The following is a 21,888-nucleotide window of genomic DNA, read 5'->3' on the forward strand; positions in this document are numbered from 1 at the left end:
AAGTTGAAAAATTATAAATATTACCAAACAACTTTAATTTTATTTATAAAGCTTTATTTTCAACTTTACCTTAAAAGTAACTTTTATACGGAAAAAATTTGACCAAACGATATTTTAGAGCGTAATTATCTTCATTGATTTGGTTTATCGGTTTAACAGTTTCTAAAATCTAAAACAAAAAATCAAACCAAACCACATTGATTTTAATTTATTTGGTTTGGCTTCAGAATCAAACCATAAACAATTAATTTTAGGACAAAACTTAGGTACAATTCTTTAGGTTTACTTCTTACTATTTTTCAATAAAAATATGACAAATATACTTAACTATCATTTAGTGAATGAAAATAGGAAACATTTGCATTCGTATAATAGAAAATTTTATACTTGTCATATTTTTATTAGATAACCACGCATAAAAAATTTTACCTAAATTTTGTTCTTAATTTATTTTAATTTAATTTAATTTAATTTAGATTGTCGATTTAATTATTTTTTTTCGAATCAGCACTTATATTCTCAACTTGCTCTCCAAACATGATTTACCTAGTAGACATGACAAATCATTATTTTCCATTGGTTTTTTCATTCACTATTCTCCATTGAATGAGTGATGCCATTTGGTCAAACAAATATAAAAATGAAAAGTAACCCTAAGCCCTCATTGAATGGACCTCAATGCAATTTTATCAAATAAATAAATAAATAGTATATGATACATTAGGGTAAGGTTAGTGATGTCTGAGTAACTATCATTCCTCATCTTCCACTCAGTTTTGTTTCAATATCAATTTTCAACATTAAAAAAAAAAAAAAAATTCACTACTATTAACATTCAATATTGATACCAAACTCTAAGATTGAAACACAATTTGATGTGTGTGTGTTGCGTAGTGTGTACACAACATGTCTTTCTCTAGCACACTTATCTCACCACCAATGTTCTTGCCGCAAACAACAACATACAACAACAACAACAACCATGAATTCACATTCACCCACGTTGTACAACCTCAGCCACTTGTACGAGGTTCATGTTCCATCTCAAGAAGCCGCATTTGTTTTGTCTCGAAATTCGACCAAACTTGTTCCTCACCTGTCATGGAGGAAGAGGGTCAGAAAAAATCGAATCTTTTCTCAGAATCAGAGTCAGAAGAAGAAGAAGATTATTCCAAGGAATTGGATGTTGCTGTTAGAGCAGTGCAAATGGCTTGTTCACTTTGTCAGAGAGTTCAGGACATTTTGATTTCTAAAACCAATCATCAGGTTCAGTCTAAGGATGATAATTCTCCTGTTACTGTTGCTGGTGAGTCCTTTTCCTCAATTGGGTTGTTCTTTTTTTGCTCTGATTTTATTGTTGTTGATGATAGGGTGAGTTTAATTTATGATTTTTCTCTGTTAATTCATGACAAAAAACATTTCTTATTAAGAGAAATAGTAAAGTTGTTGCTGGAATTCTATACCAAAACAGTAAAGTTGTCGCCGTGTCAGTGTCAGAGTCATATTTGGAGTGTCCGTGCAACATAAATAATTGTAACAAATATGTGTGAAACTGGATAGAATCTTAGTATTATTCTTTAAATTATCGCGGCGGTTCCGAATAAGGAGAATAGGAGCATGTCATAAGTAAGGAAAATCGCCTCATCGGCTGCAGGTCGCGGAAAATAGCAGATTCTGTTACACGATAGTAATGCAGCGCCGCTATTTGACAATACTTTGTATTAAATAGCGTATAGCCGAACAACATTGATTTTGTTTATGTTCTGAATCTGATATGCTGTATTGCTTTTGCCGCGATTTGACAACTAGAGTTTTTGCCTTTTTTTCATATATACACCTGGTTCTGTTTTCTTTCACGGTTGCTCCCACGCTCTTGAATTCGACGACCTTATCTTGTTTCCTAAGCAAGCCTCTCATTGTTAAGTTCCAATGTATGATGAGCTATCGCTAAACTCTTGTTGCGTCTTTCAGTATATTTCTGTACTACTTTGATTGTATGATGGTTAAAATTTTTCTGAGTTTTGTACGTAAAACTTCGTTATGCTTTTTGAATAGATTGGAGTGTCCAAGCAGTTGTCAGCTGGATATTATCCGAGTGTCTAGGAAGCGAGAACATCTCAATTGTAGCTGAAGAAGATGTTCATACTCTCTCCAAATCTAATGCATCTGATTTATTAGAGTCGGTGGTTAACACTGTGAACGAATGCCTAGCTGACGCGCCTCGATTTGGTGTTGAGAAGCCAAAATCATCACTAACGACTTCAGAAGTTCTCGAAATCATTAGTCGTTGTAACTCAACCGGTGGCCCGTCTGGAAGATTTTGGGTACTGGATCCTGTTGATGGCACGCTCGGGTTTGTTCGCGGAGATCAATATGCTGTAGCTCTAGCACTCATAGAAGATGGAGAAGTGGTGCTTGGTGTTCTTGGTTGTCCTAATTATCCAATGAGGAAAGAGTGGTTAGGCTATCAACATCGGTATCATAGGATTGTATCGAAGCTAACTTCTCCGAATTCTGAAAGTTGGAACAAAGGCTGTGTTCTATATGCTAAGAAGGGTAGTGGAAAGGCTTGGATGCAACCACTGATCCATGTGAATAAGATGTTTGTGTGGCCAAACCATGCAAAACAAGTTTGTGTATCTTCCATTGACAATCCAGCGTTGGCCACTTTTTGCGAACCAGTCGAGAAAGCCAATTCAAGCCATTCTTTTACCGAAGGACTGGCTCACAGTGTTGGTCTCAGGTGCATATATATTATTTTTTCCACTCTTCGTTTTTCACGTCTTGATCTTTGTTATGTGAATGCTGATTGTATGTGCAGGAAACAGCCATTAAGAGTATACAGCATGGTGAAATATGCAGCGATAGGACGCGGAGATGCAGAGGTTTTCATGAAATTCGCAAGGGCGGGTTACAAGGAGAAAATATGGGATCATGCTGCTGGTGTTATCATCATACAAGAGGCTGGTGGTGTGGTAACAGATGCTGGAGGATGTCCCCTAGATTTCTCAAAAGGCTTGTATTTAGAAGGGTTAGATCGCGGTATAATCGCGTGTTCTGGAGCCTCGTTACATGGAAAGATCATTGATGCTGTTGATGCTAGCTGGGGATGTTCTAGCCTTTGAGTTTTTTTCTATATGAATGAATTTAAATGTATATATAAACAACAAATAATGCTAATAACTGTTATGCGTTGACATATTGCTAACGCCATCTAACCAGTGATTTTGTCAAATTCACCGTCGATTGAAATATTTATGTCTTTGAAACTCTAACGGCAGTGTGGATGACAGGCACACTACACACGTGTTAGGAGGAACGAATAGAAGTGACAAGGGCGGAATATAGTGGATTTTGGCAGCAAGGCCATTTTACCACTTACAATATACTCCATTGTATTGTTAAATCGTCTGCAAAAGATTTTACCCGTCACGCAATAGTAATTATGTTTTTAAGTATCCTGCAAGACTATCTATCTTTCGGAATACACCAATGGCACGTGTCTAAGGGGGCCAAGACCCACTACTATTGGTTATTGGTTGGCAAACATGTGTTGTCATGTAGTATCATATCATACATGCAAATAAATGTAATTGGTTGGATGACAGGGGAAATTTGAGTGTCACATTGAGTGAGATGTTTGTCAGATAAAGCATTGATGGTGCAATTTCAACCCAATATTTGACTTGTGAACAAATTGGTTTCTTACAAGTCAGAATCTTCATTTATTGCATTCAATAACCTGTTGATTTTTTGGCACCACAATTTTGACTTCCTCACAAGTTAACTAGTGGAAAAGTTTGTAGGTCCTTTTGGACAACTAACAGCATCTCCATAGGAGAATTTAAGAATATCTCTAATGGATTTCACACGGCTTCATAATCTTGAAAATGTTCACTTATCTTTTGTTTCAATAGAAGTACTAACCATGAAAAGCTCACTTATCTTTTCCATTTATTTGTAGTGATGCTATTCTCTTTAATGAAATGAGTTAAATTTGTTTTTATGAAAAAAAAATATCAATATAATGCAGTTCAGCTAAATTTATTCTACAACAAAGATGTTGGAATTAATCCTAATTTTTAGAGATATTTCGGATCAATTTTGATGAACAAAAATCAATTTTTTCAGATGATTATTTCTCTTTTTCTTCATTTTTCACTCGAACGAAACATCTGTATCTTAGTTGCAAGATGATTTCAACTGCATAGAAATTTTAGAAGAAAAAAATGATTTGGGGAAAAAAGAGAAATTAAGATTTGAGAAAAAAAGGGAAAAAGATGGAATAGATTCTGCAGCGTTTCTCTCGACTTCAAATTCGAAAATTTTATTCAACTGTTCTTCATATTTTATGAAGATAAGGTACCTCCCTATTTTATAACTGAGTTTGTTTATTCACCAAAGAGACTCTAACTAACTAATTAACTCAACTAAAATACAAAATAAATTTAATTGTCAAGGCTATCTCCTTCAACAACTTTTAAATTTCGACAATTACTTGCTATATTCGATTTTATGTCTAATATAATTAATACAGACTCGGTCCGAATACTACTTCAACATAAAAAATTACATACTTAAAAAACTAATTTAATAACTTTTACTATATGTAATATATAGAATATCTCAAAATCATTTAATTTCATTAAAAGATGACAACTTTTTTTTACCTAAATTTTTAGTTGGACATTATCAATTATTTAAATGTCACACATTAACTTTGCATATATAACAATTTCTTTAATATAAAAATTTTAAATTAGAATGAAAGAGGTAGCTCAATGAATTTGAGTTAAATGACATAACATAATTCAATATATGACAACAACTCCTTTATTTATTTATTTATAGTTTATTAATTAAATCAAATTATTAACAATTTTTGTATAAATTTATTTTAATTTTATTTAATATATTTTTTTTTTATATAAGTAAAAAAGAATTCAATTGAAATACATTTTTTAAAGTGTTGCATGTATCTCGAAAAGTCGAAAGCAACAACAGACTAAATATTTTTTAATAAAATTTTATACAATCAATTTAATTTTTTATATAATTATAAACTGAGCTACAAACATAACTTACAACCAGTTACATTTGAAACAAAAAATAACTTATAACTAGTTACATTATCATTTGAAACAAAAAATAACTTATAACTAGTTACATTATATAACAATCTCATCTATATCACACACAATTCAGTTTATGCTCCTTTACCAAACAAAATCATGATGAGTTAGTGTTCCACATGCATCAAACATCTCTAGTGGAAGCAAATATGAAATAAAAACCGCACTCTTTTTCTTAGAATCGATATGTAACAAGACACATGACCCTTTAATTTGACACACTAGCAATGTTATACACATAATTAGAAATTTTCCTTAACTCAAATTGTCATATGATAAAGCATACTATAATAAATGTATGCAGCAACCGACTTTAATACCTTAATTAAATCTCCCCACCTGTCCTCCACACCTTCTCATAAATGCATCCATACATTCATTCCACTAAGATATTTAAATATTTATTCATCCCTCTATATCTATATATCTATATCTATATCTATTATCATATCATATTCTTCCTCAACCAAAAACAAAAAAACAAAATGAAACCTATGACCACTTTTCTCTTGTTCACTACTCTTATTATTCTCATAGCTTCACCTTCTTTTGCAACCCGATCCGTTTCATCTGGATCTTCTCCTTCTTCTCCTTCAACTCAACCCAAAAACCCTAACCCTAAGGACAAAAACAACAACAATAATAACAACAACAACAACCAAGGTGGTGGAATACCAGGTGGTGTTTTTGGACCAGGAGGAGGGTTCAACATTCCAGGTTTTGGAAACGGGTTTGGTAACGGTTTTGGAGGCGGATATGGATCCGGGTATGGAGGTCCGAATGGAGGACACTCTAAGAATGGTATAATAAGACCTTCTGTTACATGCACTGAGAAAGGTCCATGTTACCAGAAAAAGTTGACGTGTCCAGCTAAGTGTTTCTCTTCTTACAGCCGTTCCGGTAAGGGGTACGGTGGTGGTGGCGGTGGTGGTGGTTGTACCATTGATTGCAAGAAAAAGTGTAGTGCTTACTGTTGAGTATAAAGTGCATTTATTATAAATGTATTGTAAGAGTTGTTGTTTCTAGTACTATATAGTACTAGAATATTATTATGTGTATGCAACAACTTATAATATATGGTTTTGAATTTTGATCATAGTTTTGGATGAAATAAATAGAAAGTAGATGAATTTTCTTTGGAGCTTATGTGCTTTTGATTATGTCTACTTCTATCTCTATATTGTGGAGTGTATTTTTGCTTAATATATATAAAGAGAATACTATATAGTTACTACTTACTATAAACCATGGTGTTGTATTTTATGATATTTTGAAAGTGCGGTTTCAAACGATGCAAAAATAGTGGGTTTTCATATGTATGCATTCAATTTCAAAATCATACTAGTATTTATGGTGGGGTAGTCAAAAGTTTTAAGCATATTCAGGTCACACCACATTTGTCATTTGCTTTATGGTGGAGCTTACTTATACGTTCCTTTGTTGCTATAAAACTCACCATCTTTGTTTTCATCAATATTTCGGAAGTATATTAATTTTAGTATGACTTGAAGTTTGATAGCTCTAGAACATTTGATACTTGGATGTGAGCTCAAATTTGTGTTTTTCTATTTATTTACTTTTAAGTAAAATAAATTTTTCTCTAGTTAAAATGAAAATAACTATTAAAAATTCACACACAATCACGAGACTTATAGTACTAAAAATTCACACACAATCACGAAATGTAGAGTTTAAATTCTGATGTTGACGTCCAACTTATAATTTTGGCATTTTGTCAATTGAATTAAGATTTTATAGACACCTTCAAATAAAATTTTAATCATTAAATCTATGTTAAAAAAATTAAATAAATTCTTAGAAATCCATAATAAGTAGTTGGATTTGACAAATTCTTAGATTTTACATATACCTTCGGCATGCATCTCGTCATATCCAATATGGTCTTGTTTCTTCTTTCTACAATCCCATTATGTTGAGGCGTATAAAGAGCCGTTACTTCGTGATCGACACCATGTTCTACATAAAACTCTTCAAATATCTTGGAAGTATATTCTCCACCTTCATGTGTTCGCAGAACTATGATCTTCTTCTCGCTCTAGTTTTCGACAAGTTTTTGAATCTCTTAAAGATTTCAAATACTTCGTCCTTTCGCTTGATCACAAAAATATAGAGCTTTCGACTGTACTCATTGACAAATGAGATGAAATACCTGTTTCCACCAATGATATGCTCCTCAAAAGGGCCATGTACATCTAAATGTACAACTTTGAATATGCAGGAGGATCTCATTAGCATAGTCGAAATGAGGAAGTTTCTAGATTGCTTTCCGACAAAACAACCTTCACAAAGTTTGTCATTTTAACACTAGACTTGGTATGCCATTTACAATCTCTTGAGTAATCAGCTGATTGAGTGACCTAAAATTCAGATGGTCAAACCTCAAATGCCACGACCAATTATATTTGTGGTCGAAAATTATTTTCAAGCATTGTACCTTTGTCGAACTGATCATAGTCTTACACATCTGATTCTTTGAAAACGAAGATTTTAAGACCAAATTGTTCTGAATGTCGAATAATTCTAAAGCTCCATCTTTCATGACGACTGGAAAAACTTTTCCGACCAGTTGTCCAACACTTAGTAGATTGCACTTAATGTCAGGTACATAAAGTACATCTTTGATCAAAGCTTTCTCTTCATTACTCCGTTGAATAACTATGTTGTCGGTACCTTCTGCTTGGAACGAGTTATTATCAGCAAATTTGACCTTGCTCTTCTTTGACTCGTCGAAAACTACTAACCACTCCTTTTGACCAGTCATGTGATTCGAGCAGTCAAAGTTGATGAACTAGATCTTGAATTCGACATGGTTATCTACAACTGCAGCCATAACCACTATATCATCATAATCATCTGAATCTTGACGTGCAAGGTTCGCTCATTCGTCCTTGCTTTTTGTGGATCCCTTGTCTTTCTTGTACCAACAATTTTTAGACAAGTGACCCCATTTTTCATAATTATAGCACTACACACCTTTTATATCTTCTTCGTCTTTTTGATAGTTTCCTCCTCCTCTTTTCGAGGATTCAGAAACCCTATCATCGATCTTACTCTTGTGAGAATTCAACCAAGACTCCTTGCTCTGAGTCTTGTCAATTTTTCCTTTGAATTTGTTAGAACCACCATTTTTCTTCCATGCTTGAGCATGCAGTGCTTGTATCGAATCTTGAATCCCTCTCCTTCCGACAATCATAATCTCATGCACCTCCGATGAACCAACCAAATCTTTCAATTTTAGGTTTTCAAGATTGTTGGATTCTTGAATATCTACGATAACGTGATCAAAGTGAGAGGTCAGCGTACACATTACCTTCTCAAATAATTTATTATCAGTTAGGGTTTCACCATAACCCTTCATTAGATGGACGAGAATCTGCACCTTCAACACATATCCTACAATCTTTGCATTTTCTCCCATCTCCAATAATTCATAATGTCATCGCAAAATTTGAAATTTGACAACTTTGACTTTCTCACCTCTTTCATAGTACTCAACAAGAATATCCCATGCCTCCTTCGTCGATTCAGCATTAGAGATCTTGTCGAAATTCTTCGAATCTACCGCCGGTTGAATGCAATATGCAGTTTTGCAATCTTTCTTCTTCGCCTCATTATGTGCAGTTTTCTTCACGTCGATTGCATTTCGAGCAAGCTCGAGAACGTTGTTTTTGACCACTTTTAGGATTTCATGAAAACCGAACAAGGACTTCATCTGCTTGCTTCATCGGTTCCAATTTTTTCTGTCAAGAATTGGAAGAGAATTCGAAATTCCGTTAGTACCATTCATCTTTGCAGCGATTGATTAACAACAACCCACGATCCCGGAAACACGATCTCTGACGTGTGATTCTTGAAAACACGGTCAAGAATCTAACCGGAGCTATTATACCAAATTATTAATGCATGAGACACTTTTTGTGAGGAGAGAATAATAGAGAGAGTAAGAAAAATAAAGATTAATATTATTGAATTAAACTGTATATAGTAAATCATAAACTATGTCTATTTATATACAACTAACTTATACTCTAAATACACTAACAAATCCCAAATGAACTTGGACTTGGAGGATTCCACAGAAGCACGATAATTACATTGTCTATCGAAATGAATTTTAAGATGTAGGCATTGTTGTTGTTTTGGTCGTTTGATTTTGAATGAAGTTGACATTGTCATTTTTTGGATGTAACCAAAAAAAAAGGAAAAAACAATGAAGAATAATTAGAATTTCAATTCCTAGAAATAATTGTGAATGAAAAAAGAATCGAAGAAGAAGATAATTATGAAATAGATTTTTTAGTGAAAGGTTACGAGTTCACTACGTTTATCCAAAATCTTCTCTATTTTTATTGTATCTTAAACATTCATATCCATGTTGAAAATTAACTTGTTAATACAAGTTAGTATCCAATAATTATTGTCCAAATTAAAGACAACCTATATATATAAAAAGAAAAAAAATAGACAGATGACCCTCCACGTTAATTTTTATGCGTTAATGTTTAAAATGATTTTTTTTTCTGATAATACTTTAGTACTCTACAAATGTCAAAAACGATTTTAATATAATCAACACACATGTTATGTGAAACTAGTCAAAATAATTTCAATGTCAGTGCTCAGTACCATACCTGCCATGAGAAACTAGAAGCTTTGTGATAAACTATGAACTTACAAATGAATATTGTACTTCAAGTAAAATCAATGATGATTTAGTTTGAATGATCATCAAACTAGCTTATACCCAAAATGCCAAATCAAATAAAATTATGAAGTATCATCACAAGTTGTTAGTGCGCAAGCATTGCATTTGTTACCGAACAAATTTTTTGAATATTGATTTAGAAAATTAAAATTTTAAAGTTATATCTAGAGAATGTTCGAATCAAACCGTGTGTCTGGTTTGAATCTAACATATGTTGATAGTCTCGTCGTTCAAATTCATCTGAGTCTCCGGCTTAACAAAATTATAAGTGAACCCAAATGAATTTGAATGGCAAGATCACCAACATTATCCTCATTATGGATATAAACATTAGAGGATGCCATTCACTTACCTTTCGTTGAACATGAGTTCTTAGATGTCAATTTGCAAATGAGGTGAGCAAGCATAGTAGTGTTCATCATCATGTGTAAGGTTATTTGTCCAAACAAAGTGAAAGATCTAGTCGACAAAACTATATATTTATATAACTCAATAAAATGTAGCATGTTTTAACCAACCACGTAATGTATACACTTTCTGATTATAATATACTTGTAACAGGTAGCATATTAAACAAGAGAAAACCAGAGACTAAAAATTTCGATGAAATATTTTTATCACAATTTCTACAAGTAATTTACAACACAACCAAACATAGGGCATTCATACAGCTATCACAAGGTGTTTCATCTTAGAGCAGCCCCCATTGCTCCTAGTGCGGCTTCCCTCTTCATCTCGGCGGTCTTACCACCACCACGAAAGTGCATGTATACTTGCTGTATGCAACCAAAGCAAAAAATGAGCAGGTTGCAGGTACTTTGCTTGCGTGCTTTCTATGCGAAAGATGCATCCGTTTTAAGAAAAAAAGTTTAAATATTTAAGTGTAATCAAACCTGGATAACCCAGACGCTGATCAATGTTTCAAGACAGAAAAATCCAAATCCAATGAAGTAGAAAATCTACAAGAAAATGGACAAAAACGAAACCAATTATCAGTTGTTCCGAAGCAGAAAGCAGCAAATCAACAAAAATAAAACCAAATTTCAGTGGTTTAGAAGCAGAAAGTTTTCACTGTTTGGAAAATTGTGTGAAAAATGTTAAACTAGCTTAGCATGTGTGAAATCGTGTAAACAAATTGGAAATGTTACGACATATAACAATGAAACACATGCAGGAATCATAAATACTTCAAGAGGAGTATACTTACCCCAACCAAAGTATAGTCACCAACTACATCTATGGCTGACAGAATGCCACTGCATCAATAAGAAGATGTCACTAAGCATGACGCCAAGAAAAAGAGAATGAATAACACAAGCTATACACATAACAAATTAGGAATAAGCAACAAAGCCATGTTAACTGAGGTGTGTGTGTGGATAGGAAGTCAACATACGTCAAGGATTTTCCTTTGAAAACTATAGGAGGAGCAACTGCAGCTAAGATACAGAATCCAAGGTGAAGCTGTAAGCAGAAAAAGAAATGAGGCTAATTAAGTTTTGTCCAAATGCAAAACACAGCTAACATGCATAAAGCAAAATAGTCAATACCAGGTAAAACATGAAAAACCATCCAAACTTAATAGCACTGTCAGTCCTGCAAAAGTAACAAAGCAAAGGATCAACGATCAAGAGAGCAATTAAATCAGAAAGTATTAGAGCACGTTGCTTTTTCCAAATACAATATTTTCAGGAATAACCTTAAATTGATTTGAGAGAAACCAAAAAAAATTTAATAGAAGACTAAAGATATCATAAAACAATTAATTAATATTTTTCAGAGTAATGATAACAAAAGCAAAGCCTTTTTTTATTAGGTGGAGTAGGCCATCATAAACTATCTAAATAAGTAATAACAACTATTTAAATCTAAATCTTTCTTAACGGTTTGGCCCAATAATCATCTAAATCCCAATAACTCGGCTTTCTCAATGCTAACAATTCTCCATGCCACTCCCTTCCTTCTACCCTTAATATATAAATGCTAAATATCTTTCTTCCCAATCTCTCTATGTAACTAGGTGTTCTAACTAACTATTGAAACTGTACTGTAACTAACTATAGATATCAGGGAATATCTAACAGTGAACATCATCTTTGCAGAATGAGATGACAGAATAATGAAACAGTAAACAACAACATCATCTTTGACAAAAAAAAAAAAATCCCCTTTTGTAAGGATAAAAGTTTTAACGCATTAGTTCATTTAAAAATCTAATTTTAATCTTCTTAAGTTACTCTTCGAATTACTATGGGCGTCACCAAACCTGACAAAATTTTAGTCATACACAAAATGAAGCTACATAAAAGAAATGCTTGAAAATTTAAAATCTATTGACAAAAATCGAACAGTCAAATGCATATAAAAGTATTGGAAATAATCACCTAAATGCACGATATAATGGGCGATACCACAGGGCATAAGCTCCAGGAACTCCTGCTATGAAGTAGATAATAGCAAGAAACCATATTTTTACACCTAAAACAACCAAGGGTGAGTCACACATGCATGGAATTTGTTGAATCAGGTTTGTATTTCAAGCCATTCAATAACCATAATGATTTTTTCCATATATAAACTGACCTTCTCCCTTAATCCAAGCTGCAGTGACAGATACAACATTCCATGTAAGGCACAACACTAACCCTGCATCATATAATCTATCATCAACCATCATTGACAGTGGACTGTATCACATTACATATTGTTTTTAAAAGTATAACAACAGATTGAGCGGTTGGATATTTGTTATATATCCATTTTATATTATAACCATAATCAAATTGAAACAGCATTTTCACTAAGCTATAAAGAACTAAATACAGAATGTATTCATTATTGGGGTGTAGAAAACAAAAAAGAAAAGACTAGACTGCCTTCAATACTTATCAGTATACAAAGATGTAAAGTTTGACATCAATTAAAAGCAGTGCTGCGCTATGCAACCTCTAGTTTACTCTTACAATATCTTAGAATTTGGGTTGGGCCCAAGCTTTATAAACACTACACATGTCATATCTCTAAGCAATGTGGGACTAAATTCATCCCTTCACACCAACACAATGAAGGTGCTGGAGGCTGCAATGAAGGCAACCCAAATGCCGCAATTAGACGTCTAGATGCGGACCGCAATGAAGGAATTTCCAATACAGTACTACCTCGCTCTACCAATAACCTTCCTCACAAGAAGAAAACAGGATATGATAACTTACCTAACAATGAAAAAAATGCAACATACTGCAGTCTTTGAAGGTGAATTGGAATTTCATTTGCGATATCATGATGAATAATTGGGAAAAATGGTGGCCAGTTCTTCTCCTCAATAACAATTCCAGCTGCAAAACAAAGTGATTAAACACCAAGGATAAAAGTAGAACTACAGATATTGATTATCAGGTAAAAGCACCAGTCCAAACTTTTCTAGGAGATAATTTCACAATTCAAGCAAGTAAAATGAGTAACTAGAGAATCCTCAAGTAGTAGTTCTATTCCAGCATTCAATTGAATGCCGACACAAACAAAAAACAACTAAAGAAACAATTAAACTTAAACTACCTCGTGCAATGGCTTCTTCTTTCCGTCTGACTTCCTGCATTTTGACAAATCAAAAGAAATAAAATGTAGGTAAATTTCACGGTATTTATAGCTAATAAGAAATTTAGCACTAAACTGAAAATAAATTTCAACATATACAATTTAAACATCAAATAGAAGACACCAAGATCTACAAAGGACAACACATGTTTAAGAAGATGCATAATTCCAGAAATCAACCTACCTTCTAATGGACATTTCAGATGTCATCATACTGTCCAAACTTACAAAAATAATATAGTAATCATAAAGATTGAAGCATTACAATTCTGAAATGTTTATAAAATAGTAATAATTTAGTTTAAGTTAACCAACAGGGTTGTTAATTAAGTAAAATATGCATTGTTTATCAATATGCATTAAACAGTAATCTAGCTAACTGTACATGCAGAGGTGATTAGATCCCATTGTATACCTGTTCCCGTTTTCGCAATTCAGCATCCTTTGCCTGGAGTTCCCTTTCCTTCTTTTTCACATCCTAATGTTAAAACATAACATCAGAAAACAATCAATTCTCAAAAAATAACATGTAACAAAAAAGGTAGAAATATGTTTATAAAAAGGATTGGTATTTCAACAAACTCTTTTATACCGTTGATGTATTATCAAGAGGTATATCAACAGTAGGTCCAAAACCATAATTATAATCAGCACGATCAGGATTCAGAGGTGCAGGTCTTGAATTTGTGGCAGAGGCAGCACTTCTAGGATTCTGAAAATTTTAACACATTTATATAACCTATGAGCAAGAAATTATGAATGATTCATAGGGGTTTTATTAATAAAGTTAACCATATTTAAAAAAAACAACAACAACCAAAACCTTTTCATACAAAATTAACTTCAACTATATGAACCAAAAGACACCGTATTGCAAGCCCTTAACAATTTATGACTATTTATTGAAGTATGACAGAAGCCTTTAACATGGATTAAACTCAAAAGAGAAAAAAAGGTTGGTCATGGACCAAAAACTTTTAGCTCAAACACTTTATGATCTCCTACTTTCCAAACGAAGGCATCACAATCACAGAAGGACCGATACTTTATACCAAGGTTTTAGAAAACCGTATTGACTGTTGCCGATACTTTATTCACTGTTTTTATATTAAAATCAAAGTGTGATTAATTCATACCGTGACGATCGTAATCGCAATGACTGCAATCAGTATAGACTGTGAAAATGGCCGCGACAAAATGGTATTGACTGTTGTCGTTACTTTATTCAATGTTTTTATATTAAAATCAAATTGTAATTAATTCACACCGCGACAACAATAGTGTAGACGGTGAAAACCGCCGCGACAAAACGGTATTGACTGTTGTCTACTTTATTCACTGTTTTTATATTAAAATCAAATTGTGATTAATTCACACTGCGACGACTGCGACGACCGCAATCATCAGTGTCAGTTACAGCGACCAAAATCGCCAATTTGGAAATGATGGATGAATTGAAAAACCACAAGATCAAGTCAGTTATTATAGCTACACAATTTATTAACAATTCAGTTGAAACCGCCTTAGAAGAAATAAAAGTGAAATCAAACAGAAAAAGTGCAATCGGTTCAAACATAGTAAGTATAATTCAAGTTAAACAGAGAATGAAGTAGAATAATTTGAATTCCGAAATTGCGAAGATCGGTGAACAAGATCGAATTGAGAAGAAGAAAAAGTGAGGTTTTGAAAAAGAGGACTTACGGAAAAGGGGTTGACTTGTTCTTCGTCGAAGGGGTTAGGGTCGTAGCGACCGGCCATGAGAATGAGATGAGAGGAGAATGGAAGCGGTGATGAGAAGAGAGCAGATTGGAATGAATGAGGAAGTTGAGATGAAGTTGAAATATTTGAAACTTCTTATGCAAGAGAAGAGAATGTAGAGAAAACAACAACAAAAGATAATAATAATAATATAATAATAAAAAGATAAAATGGGAGCAGTTTTAGGTGCCTTTGGAATTTACAGTAGACTTTAAGACAGAAGAAGGGTCTTTTCTTTTGGTCAGCTTAATACGTCTTGAAATGTATAAACTATTGAGTATAGAGAGGAGGAATAGACTTATCCAAGGAGTATTCATACTTCAATAAAGTCTTTTTTTTTTTGTGTAAAAAAACAATTGAAATCCATTTTAAAATAGTAAAATATTAAACTGATGTATAACAAAGTACATAGAAAAGAAAAGAGATAATTACAGTTGAGAGAAGTAATTAATATTAGAAATTTTGATTCTTCTTATAAAAAAAAATGCTCATGAGGTAATTAAAGTTGGGAAAAGAGAGGATTAAAAAAGTTGAGAAAATAGTTTATATTAAAAGAGAAAGTTTGAATAAGATGCACAATCATAGATAGGGGTGCTCAAAATCAAACAAACCCAATAGAAAACTGCAAACCAAACCAAATCAAAACCGCAAAAAATCGCATTTGGTTCGGATTAGTTTGGGTCATCTTTTAACAAAATCGCATGGTTTGGTTTGGTTTGGTTTGCGGTTTGTATTTTGTAAACCGAACCAAACCGAATCAAACCGCATTATGTTACAACCTAAATTTTACTTAACTCACATCCAACCCAAACTTAAACCTATTATACCTTAACCTTATGATTACCAACAATTTTCTCATCCTTACACATATAATTTCAGTCCCGATCTTCTCAAATTTCTAATAACATTATCGCATCTTCTTTGCCACATATATCTTCCTTCTTCTTCTATAATTTCTACTCTCTTATATTCTTTCTCTTTCACCTTCTCATTTTTATGTAAATGTTCCGTATTTCAGTTTCGTTTTTATCGCACATCTTCTTCTCTAATCTCTCAACACTTTTTTTCTTTTTCACAATAACTAATCTCTTGTCTCTTATATTTTTTTCTTCATTATAATAATTTTTATATTGTTTTATGCTATTATTTTATGTTTAATATTCCACTTTTGTTTAATTTAATTTTTACATATTAAATGAAAAATTGTTGTCAAAATATGACGAGTTTTGTTGTTATTTGATAGTGTATGAATATTTAAATACAAAATTATATTGCCATCTATATGTGTATGTATGGCTCAATAAAATATTTGTAAAAAATCGAACCAACTGAACCGAACCAAACCGCATTAGTATGGTTTGGTTCGGATTTTTTTTTTAAATCCAACCGAACCAAACCAAACCGCACAATTTTTTCTCTTGCGGTTCGGATATTTTTTTCTTCAAAACCGCCCAAACCGCACCGCCAACACCCCTAATCATAGATAAATTAGTTGTATGAATTAAAAAATAAAAACTAAGAGCCCGTTTGGCGCGCAGGATAAAAGACAGGATATGATATATGTATCATATCATATCTCAATCAAGTGTTTGCTGACACAACAGAATAAGATAAGTTAATCCTGAAACTTATCATATCATGTCTCTCTAGTTCAAATTGTTATCCTGAATATGAGTTGGGTTGGAATCCAGCATGATAGGATAAGAAAATGATTTACTAATTTACCTATATAAAATTTAATTTAAAATAAAAAATTAAATATGACAAAATATAAATAAAAATTAATTTGATATTAAATTAAAAATATTAATAATTAATTTAGTAAAATAAAAAAATTAGAATATTTAAAAATATAATAATTATTAAAATTTTAAAAATATAAATACTAATTTTATTTTTTATCAAATTAAATATATATTCTTGTAAGGTAATTTTGTCAATGAATTAATACATATTTGATGTTTAATATATATACACACACACTAGAATTCATGATTTTTTTAAAAAAAAATTGAAATTATTTACTCATTAGTGTCAATGATTTTTTTTTAATTGTAAAATTTTTTTTACCCGTTTATAAATTTTAAAATATTTTACAAAATAATTTTTAAAAAATATAATTATTTTACAATTATATATATATATATATATATATATATATATATATATATATATATAATTTGAAATTATTTACTCAATAGTATAAATGAGTTTTTTTAATTATTGAAAAATTACTTTTTTTACCAATTTATTAATTTTAAAATATTTTACAAAATAATTTCGAAAAAATATAGTTATTTTACAAACGTGTATATATATATATATATATATATATATATATATATATATATATATCCTGTGTGAACCAAACCAAACACATGATAGGATAAGTCTTATCATGTCTGTATCATATCATATCCTTATCCTACTTGATATCATATCATGTCTTTATTATATCCTTATATCCTGTGCACCAAACAGACCCTAATTGTATCACTAACGTATCGAATCGTGGCGTAGCGTGTTGATGCAGTATCGGAGCGTGTCAAAAAATTTATTTTGTTTTTTAAATATTTTTTTTTGAAATATGTATCAGAGCGTATCGAAGTATCATTTTGTATCGGATACGATTCAGCAACTTTTTGAAATTTATGTGGTTCGTAGTCCCAAAATAATGACTTATACATTTTAATAATTGAGGAGAGAGAAAAAAGAATAACAAATAATCTTCACCATTTATTTTAAAATCTAATGATTCAGATTCGTTATCATGTCCTCATATAAAAATATAATTCTCGTATGATACGTCATATATATATATATATATATATATATATATATATATATATATATATATATATATATATATATATATATATATATATATATATATATATATATATATATATATATATATATATATATATATATGAGGAGGGATCAAATTACACCAATATGTTACACTTATAGTTACACTCATTAATAACCTTTGATTTTATTTTAATCCAATGGTTAGAAATTTTTAGTTAGTGACTCATGATTCTTACTTAAAATAGTTTTATTCTATTTTTGGTAATTAATAATTTTGATTTTAACAAATTATAATTTATTCTTTTTCTCATAAAATAAATAAATATCTCCTAATTTTATAACAATTAAATCACACTTCAATTTTACAAAAAACGTATTCTAAATATTTCATAAAAAAAATTAAGAATAAAAAAAAACCTTTTCTTTTTTTAAAATATATCAATTATATATAGAATTTTAAGTAACTAAAATTTAAATTATAAAAAACAGAAAAAATTGTTTAAATTTAATTTTTTTTATATCAAAATAACTTTTAATATTAATAAATATTAAAAATCATAAATTTTAAAAAAATATTAATAAGAATAAGTGAATAGAATATAGTTTTATATTATTATAAAAATTATGATTTATTTAAAATTGTTAGTAAACATTATTTGATGAAAAATAATATTTGTTACTAAGAAATATAAAAATTCACGTAATTTTATAAAATATTAATAAAAATCAAGTGATTTCGACTAATATTTCCAAAAATATGTTAATTTTTATCATTTCTTAATAAAACTATAATTTTTTTAATTAAAAAAACTTGTATTCTTAATTTTAAAAAAATTTCACTACTTTTTAAAATAAAATTTTATTTCATCCACAACTAAATTATTATGTTCTAATTATTTATTATTTAGTTTTTTTTGTATTTTTTATACATATTTTGTGAATTATTTTTTATTTTTTAAAAATAAAACTGTTTTATTAATTACATTAGAGTTTAAAGGTAGTGCACTGACAGTGTAAACAAACTTTACACATTCATCCAATCAAACTCTTTACACTTGCCATATCATATTAATTTTTTTTAATTAAAATTGTGTTTTAATTGGATACATGGTTGTGATTGGTTGACAGTGTAAAAATATTTTACACTGTCAGTGCATATCCCTTTTTCTCATTACATTAAGCGAATATAATATTATTATTTCTTTAAAATAAATCACAATTTTTATACCAAATTTTTCTTAGTAACAAACATTATTTTTCATCAAATAATGTTTACTAACCTTTTTAAACAAATCACAATTTTTATAATAATATAAAACTATAATCAATTCACTTATTATTATTATTATTATTATTTCTTAAAAATTTATGATTTTAAATATATTAATATCAAAAATTATTTTTATATAATTTTTTGTAACTTTAAACAAAATTTTCTATTTTTTATGTAAATAAATTTATATTTTATTTACTTAAATTCACTATATAATTGATATATTTTAAAATAAGAAAAGTTTTTTTTTACTAAGAATCTTGATTTTTTAAGAAATGTTTAGAATCAGTTTTTTATAAAATTGAAGTTTATAAATTAGGAGAGATGTTATTAATTTTATGAGTAAAAGAATAAATTATAATTTGATAAAATCAAAATTATTAATTACCAAAAATAGAATAAAACTATTTTAAGTAAGAATCATGAGTCACTAATTAAACATTTTTAACCATTGGATTAAAATAAAATCAAAGGTTATTAATGAGTGTAACTATAAGTGTAACTTATAACGAAGAATGAAGAGAAGTGAGTGACAAACGAAGCATGAAGTGAGAGACAAGATAAGAAGACCAGCGTGATAACTTGGCTATTTGCTAAAATGAAACGAGGAAGACAAGTATTCTTAAATGAATTGAAACGATGAACAAAACAAGATAAATATTCTAGTAAGTCTCAATTTTTCCCCTTTTTAATTTAGGGCATGTTGGGTTCTCATGTTCTGTTAGTGTAAGATCCCTTCACATGTTGTCTTTAAGGCTATATTTGGATATGTAAAAAAGAACGGAGCCCAATAGAGTATAGCGGTATGGAACGAAGCAGAATTGAGCAGAATGAAATAAAGGTGTCATTCCATTGTTTGGGTACGTCTGATGGAATAGAGTAATTTTGTCATTCCGCCCAAATCGAATGGTACAAAAAATTATGGAAAGTGATGGTATGGGATGGAATGCATTCCATTTAATACCGCTTCATTTCATCCTTTTTTAATCAATCCAAACGATGGAACATAACTTTATTACATTTCATTCTGCTCCATTTCATCCTATTCCATCAATCCAAACATACCATAAGGTTTTGCATCTAAATATGAGGTTTTATGGTTTTCTATGGGTTTTAGAGTTTTCTCTAAGTTTTAGAGATTTAGAGATTTTTTTCACATGTTTATGCAATATGGTTGTGTATTAAGTTGTATCATTTTGTTTTTATGTTAAAAATGAATGAATTTATTAATGTGTTTATTTATTATGGAGGTTCCTTTGTAGACGGTGACTTATCCAATCATGAAGGAATTGTTTCAGAGCGGAGATGTGATCTTGATAAGTGGAGTTACTTTGAAGCGATAGAGATAGTCAAAGAAGTAATCACAACTTATGCAGTCTAGTTAGGTAGGAACTATAAGTTCATGAAAAATAACAAACCAATGGTTATGGTTAGTTGCAAATAAGGATGTGAGTGGAATGCTTATCGTGTCAAAATACCGAATGAAGATTCTAGACAATTAAGGAAAGTGTTCGACATTCACAAATGTAGCAGAACTTATAATGTTAAGATGACGATTACAAAGTGGCTAAGTAAGAGATTTCAAAACTCTTTGAAAAAAAATCTTAAGATGAAGATCAAGGACATCAAGGAAAATGCTCAAAGGAAGTGGAAAGTGGGTGTAAACAAGACAAAGGCAGTTAGGGCAAGGTGTGCAGCTAGAGGCATGGTAGATGATTCATTCTTAGGACAATACAATAGAATTTATGGCTATTGACATGAAATTCTAATAACAAATCTGGGTTCAATAGTTAAGGTGAATGTTCAACAGATTCTAGATGAAGTCGGTAATAAGAGCCTCATTTATAGAGATTATGCATATGTTATATAGCATGTTAGGAGAGATTCAAGCTATGTAAACTTATGACAGAACTTGATAGATGTTTTTTAAAGATCCTTTGTGGAGGAAAAAGATTTCCAGCCATAGAAAGAGATTCAAATGATCAATTGATATCAATACCTTTTGCGGTTCTTGGAAGGGAAACAAAGGGCAGCCGAACATGATGTTGTTAGAGGTATGACTAAGTGTCGTACCTATACATTCATATCATGTCAACATAAGTTATTTTAATGCTTATTTTCATGTCTATTGTGTGTTTGAGTTATTTTGTTAATAACTTAGTTGTTTTTATTTATAAGGTCTATTGTCGACTATAGATGAGCTTCTATCGGGTGTCGAACAAATATTTTGTGAATGTCACTTATACAACAACTTTAGGAATAGTTATCCAGAAAAGAAATTAAAAGATATTATTTGGCAGGAGGTTAAGTCAACTTACTCACAATCTTGCCATTTGTTTATGTAATTGCTTCCATGAAGAGCAAGAACTACAAGATAGAAATAGTACTTTTCTGATATTTATAAAAAGTCCAAGGATCAGGAAATTTACAACCTTGTAATTTATCCTATTAATTAATATAATATACGGATCAAGACAATCTACCCTAATGTGGAACCACCACTCTACAAAAGATGTTAAGAAGATCAATAAAGAAAAGGAATCTTGAGAAAGGTCAAATTGAATCTGATTGTAAATGAGGAGGACAAAATTACA

The 21,888-nt window shown here is 30.7% G+C and overlaps 3 protein-coding genes across 3 annotated transcripts; 2 read left to right on the plus strand and 1 right to left on the minus strand.

Annotated features, from left to right (window-relative positions):
* The first annotated feature begins 734 nt into the window (after nt 1-734).
* LOC131638204 (PAP-specific phosphatase HAL2-like) lies at nt 735-3,275 on the plus strand. The gene is made up of 3 exons (XM_058908756.1): nt 735-1,306; nt 2,056-2,743; nt 2,822-3,275. The coding sequence occupies exons 1-3, from the start codon at nt 907-909 to the stop codon at nt 3,123-3,125; spliced, it is 1,392 nt and encodes a 463-aa protein (XP_058764739.1). The 5' UTR covers nt 735-906; the 3' UTR covers nt 3,126-3,275.
* A 2,283-nt stretch (nt 3,276-5,558) lies between these two features.
* LOC131638196 (uncharacterized) lies at nt 5,559-6,377 on the plus strand. The gene has a single exon (XM_058908741.1). It carries the CDS (start codon nt 5,618-5,620, stop codon nt 6,107-6,109), a length of 492 nt encoding a protein of 163 aa, XP_058764724.1. The 5' UTR covers nt 5,559-5,617; the 3' UTR covers nt 6,110-6,377.
* Nucleotides 6,378-10,318: 3,941 nt separating this feature from the next.
* LOC131638197 (secretory carrier-associated membrane protein) lies at nt 10,319-15,348 on the minus strand. Its single transcript, XM_058908742.1, has 12 exons — nt 15,154-15,348; nt 14,045-14,164; nt 13,868-13,930; nt 13,414-13,447; nt 13,071-13,193; nt 12,442-12,504; nt 12,243-12,336; nt 11,409-11,454; nt 11,255-11,322; nt 11,066-11,114; nt 10,752-10,817; nt 10,319-10,634 (listed from the first exon to the last, which is right to left on the minus strand). Exons 1-12 carry the CDS (start codon nt 15,208-15,210, stop codon nt 10,545-10,547), a joined length of 873 nt encoding a protein of 290 aa, XP_058764725.1. The 5' UTR covers nt 15,211-15,348; the 3' UTR covers nt 10,319-10,544.
* Between the last annotated feature and the right edge of the window lie 6,540 nt (nt 15,349-21,888).

The sequence above is a fragment of the Vicia villosa genome, unplaced genomic scaffold, assembly GCF_029867415.1.
Source record: "Vicia villosa cultivar HV-30 ecotype Madison, WI unplaced genomic scaffold, Vvil1.0 ctg.002220F_1_1, whole genome shotgun sequence".
Lineage (NCBI taxonomy): Eukaryota > Viridiplantae > Streptophyta > Magnoliopsida > Fabales > Fabaceae > Vicia > Vicia villosa.

Bases quoted from the DNA above. Each gene is read 5' to 3' on its own strand.
- LOC131638204 (XM_058908756.1), top strand. From the start codon at position 907: ATGTCTTTCTCTAGCACACTTATCTCACCACCAATGTTCTTGCCGCAA. The intron at 1,307-2,055 runs GTGAGTCCTTTT...CTTTTTGAATAG, and splicing joins TTCTCCTGTTACTGTTGCTG to ATTGGAGTGTCCAAGCAGTT. The intron at 2,744-2,821 runs GTGCATATATAT...TTGTATGTGCAG, and splicing joins GCTCACAGTGTTGGTCTCAG to GAAACAGCCATTAAGAGTAT.
- LOC131638196 (XM_058908741.1), top strand. From the start codon at position 5,618: ATGAAACCTATGACCACTTTTCTCTTGTTCACTACTCTTATTATTCTC.
- LOC131638197 (XM_058908742.1), bottom strand. From the start codon at position 15,210: ATGGCCGGTCGCTACGACCCTAACCCCTTCGACGAAGAACAAGTCAAC. The intron at 12,505-13,070 runs GTAAGTTATCAT...TATATGATGCAG, and splicing joins TGCATTTTTTTCATTGTTAG to GGTTAGTGTTGTGCCTTACA. The intron at 11,455-12,242 runs GTGATTATTTCC...TTACTTTTGCAG, and splicing joins CCATTATATCGTGCATTTAG to GACTGACAGTGCTATTAAGT.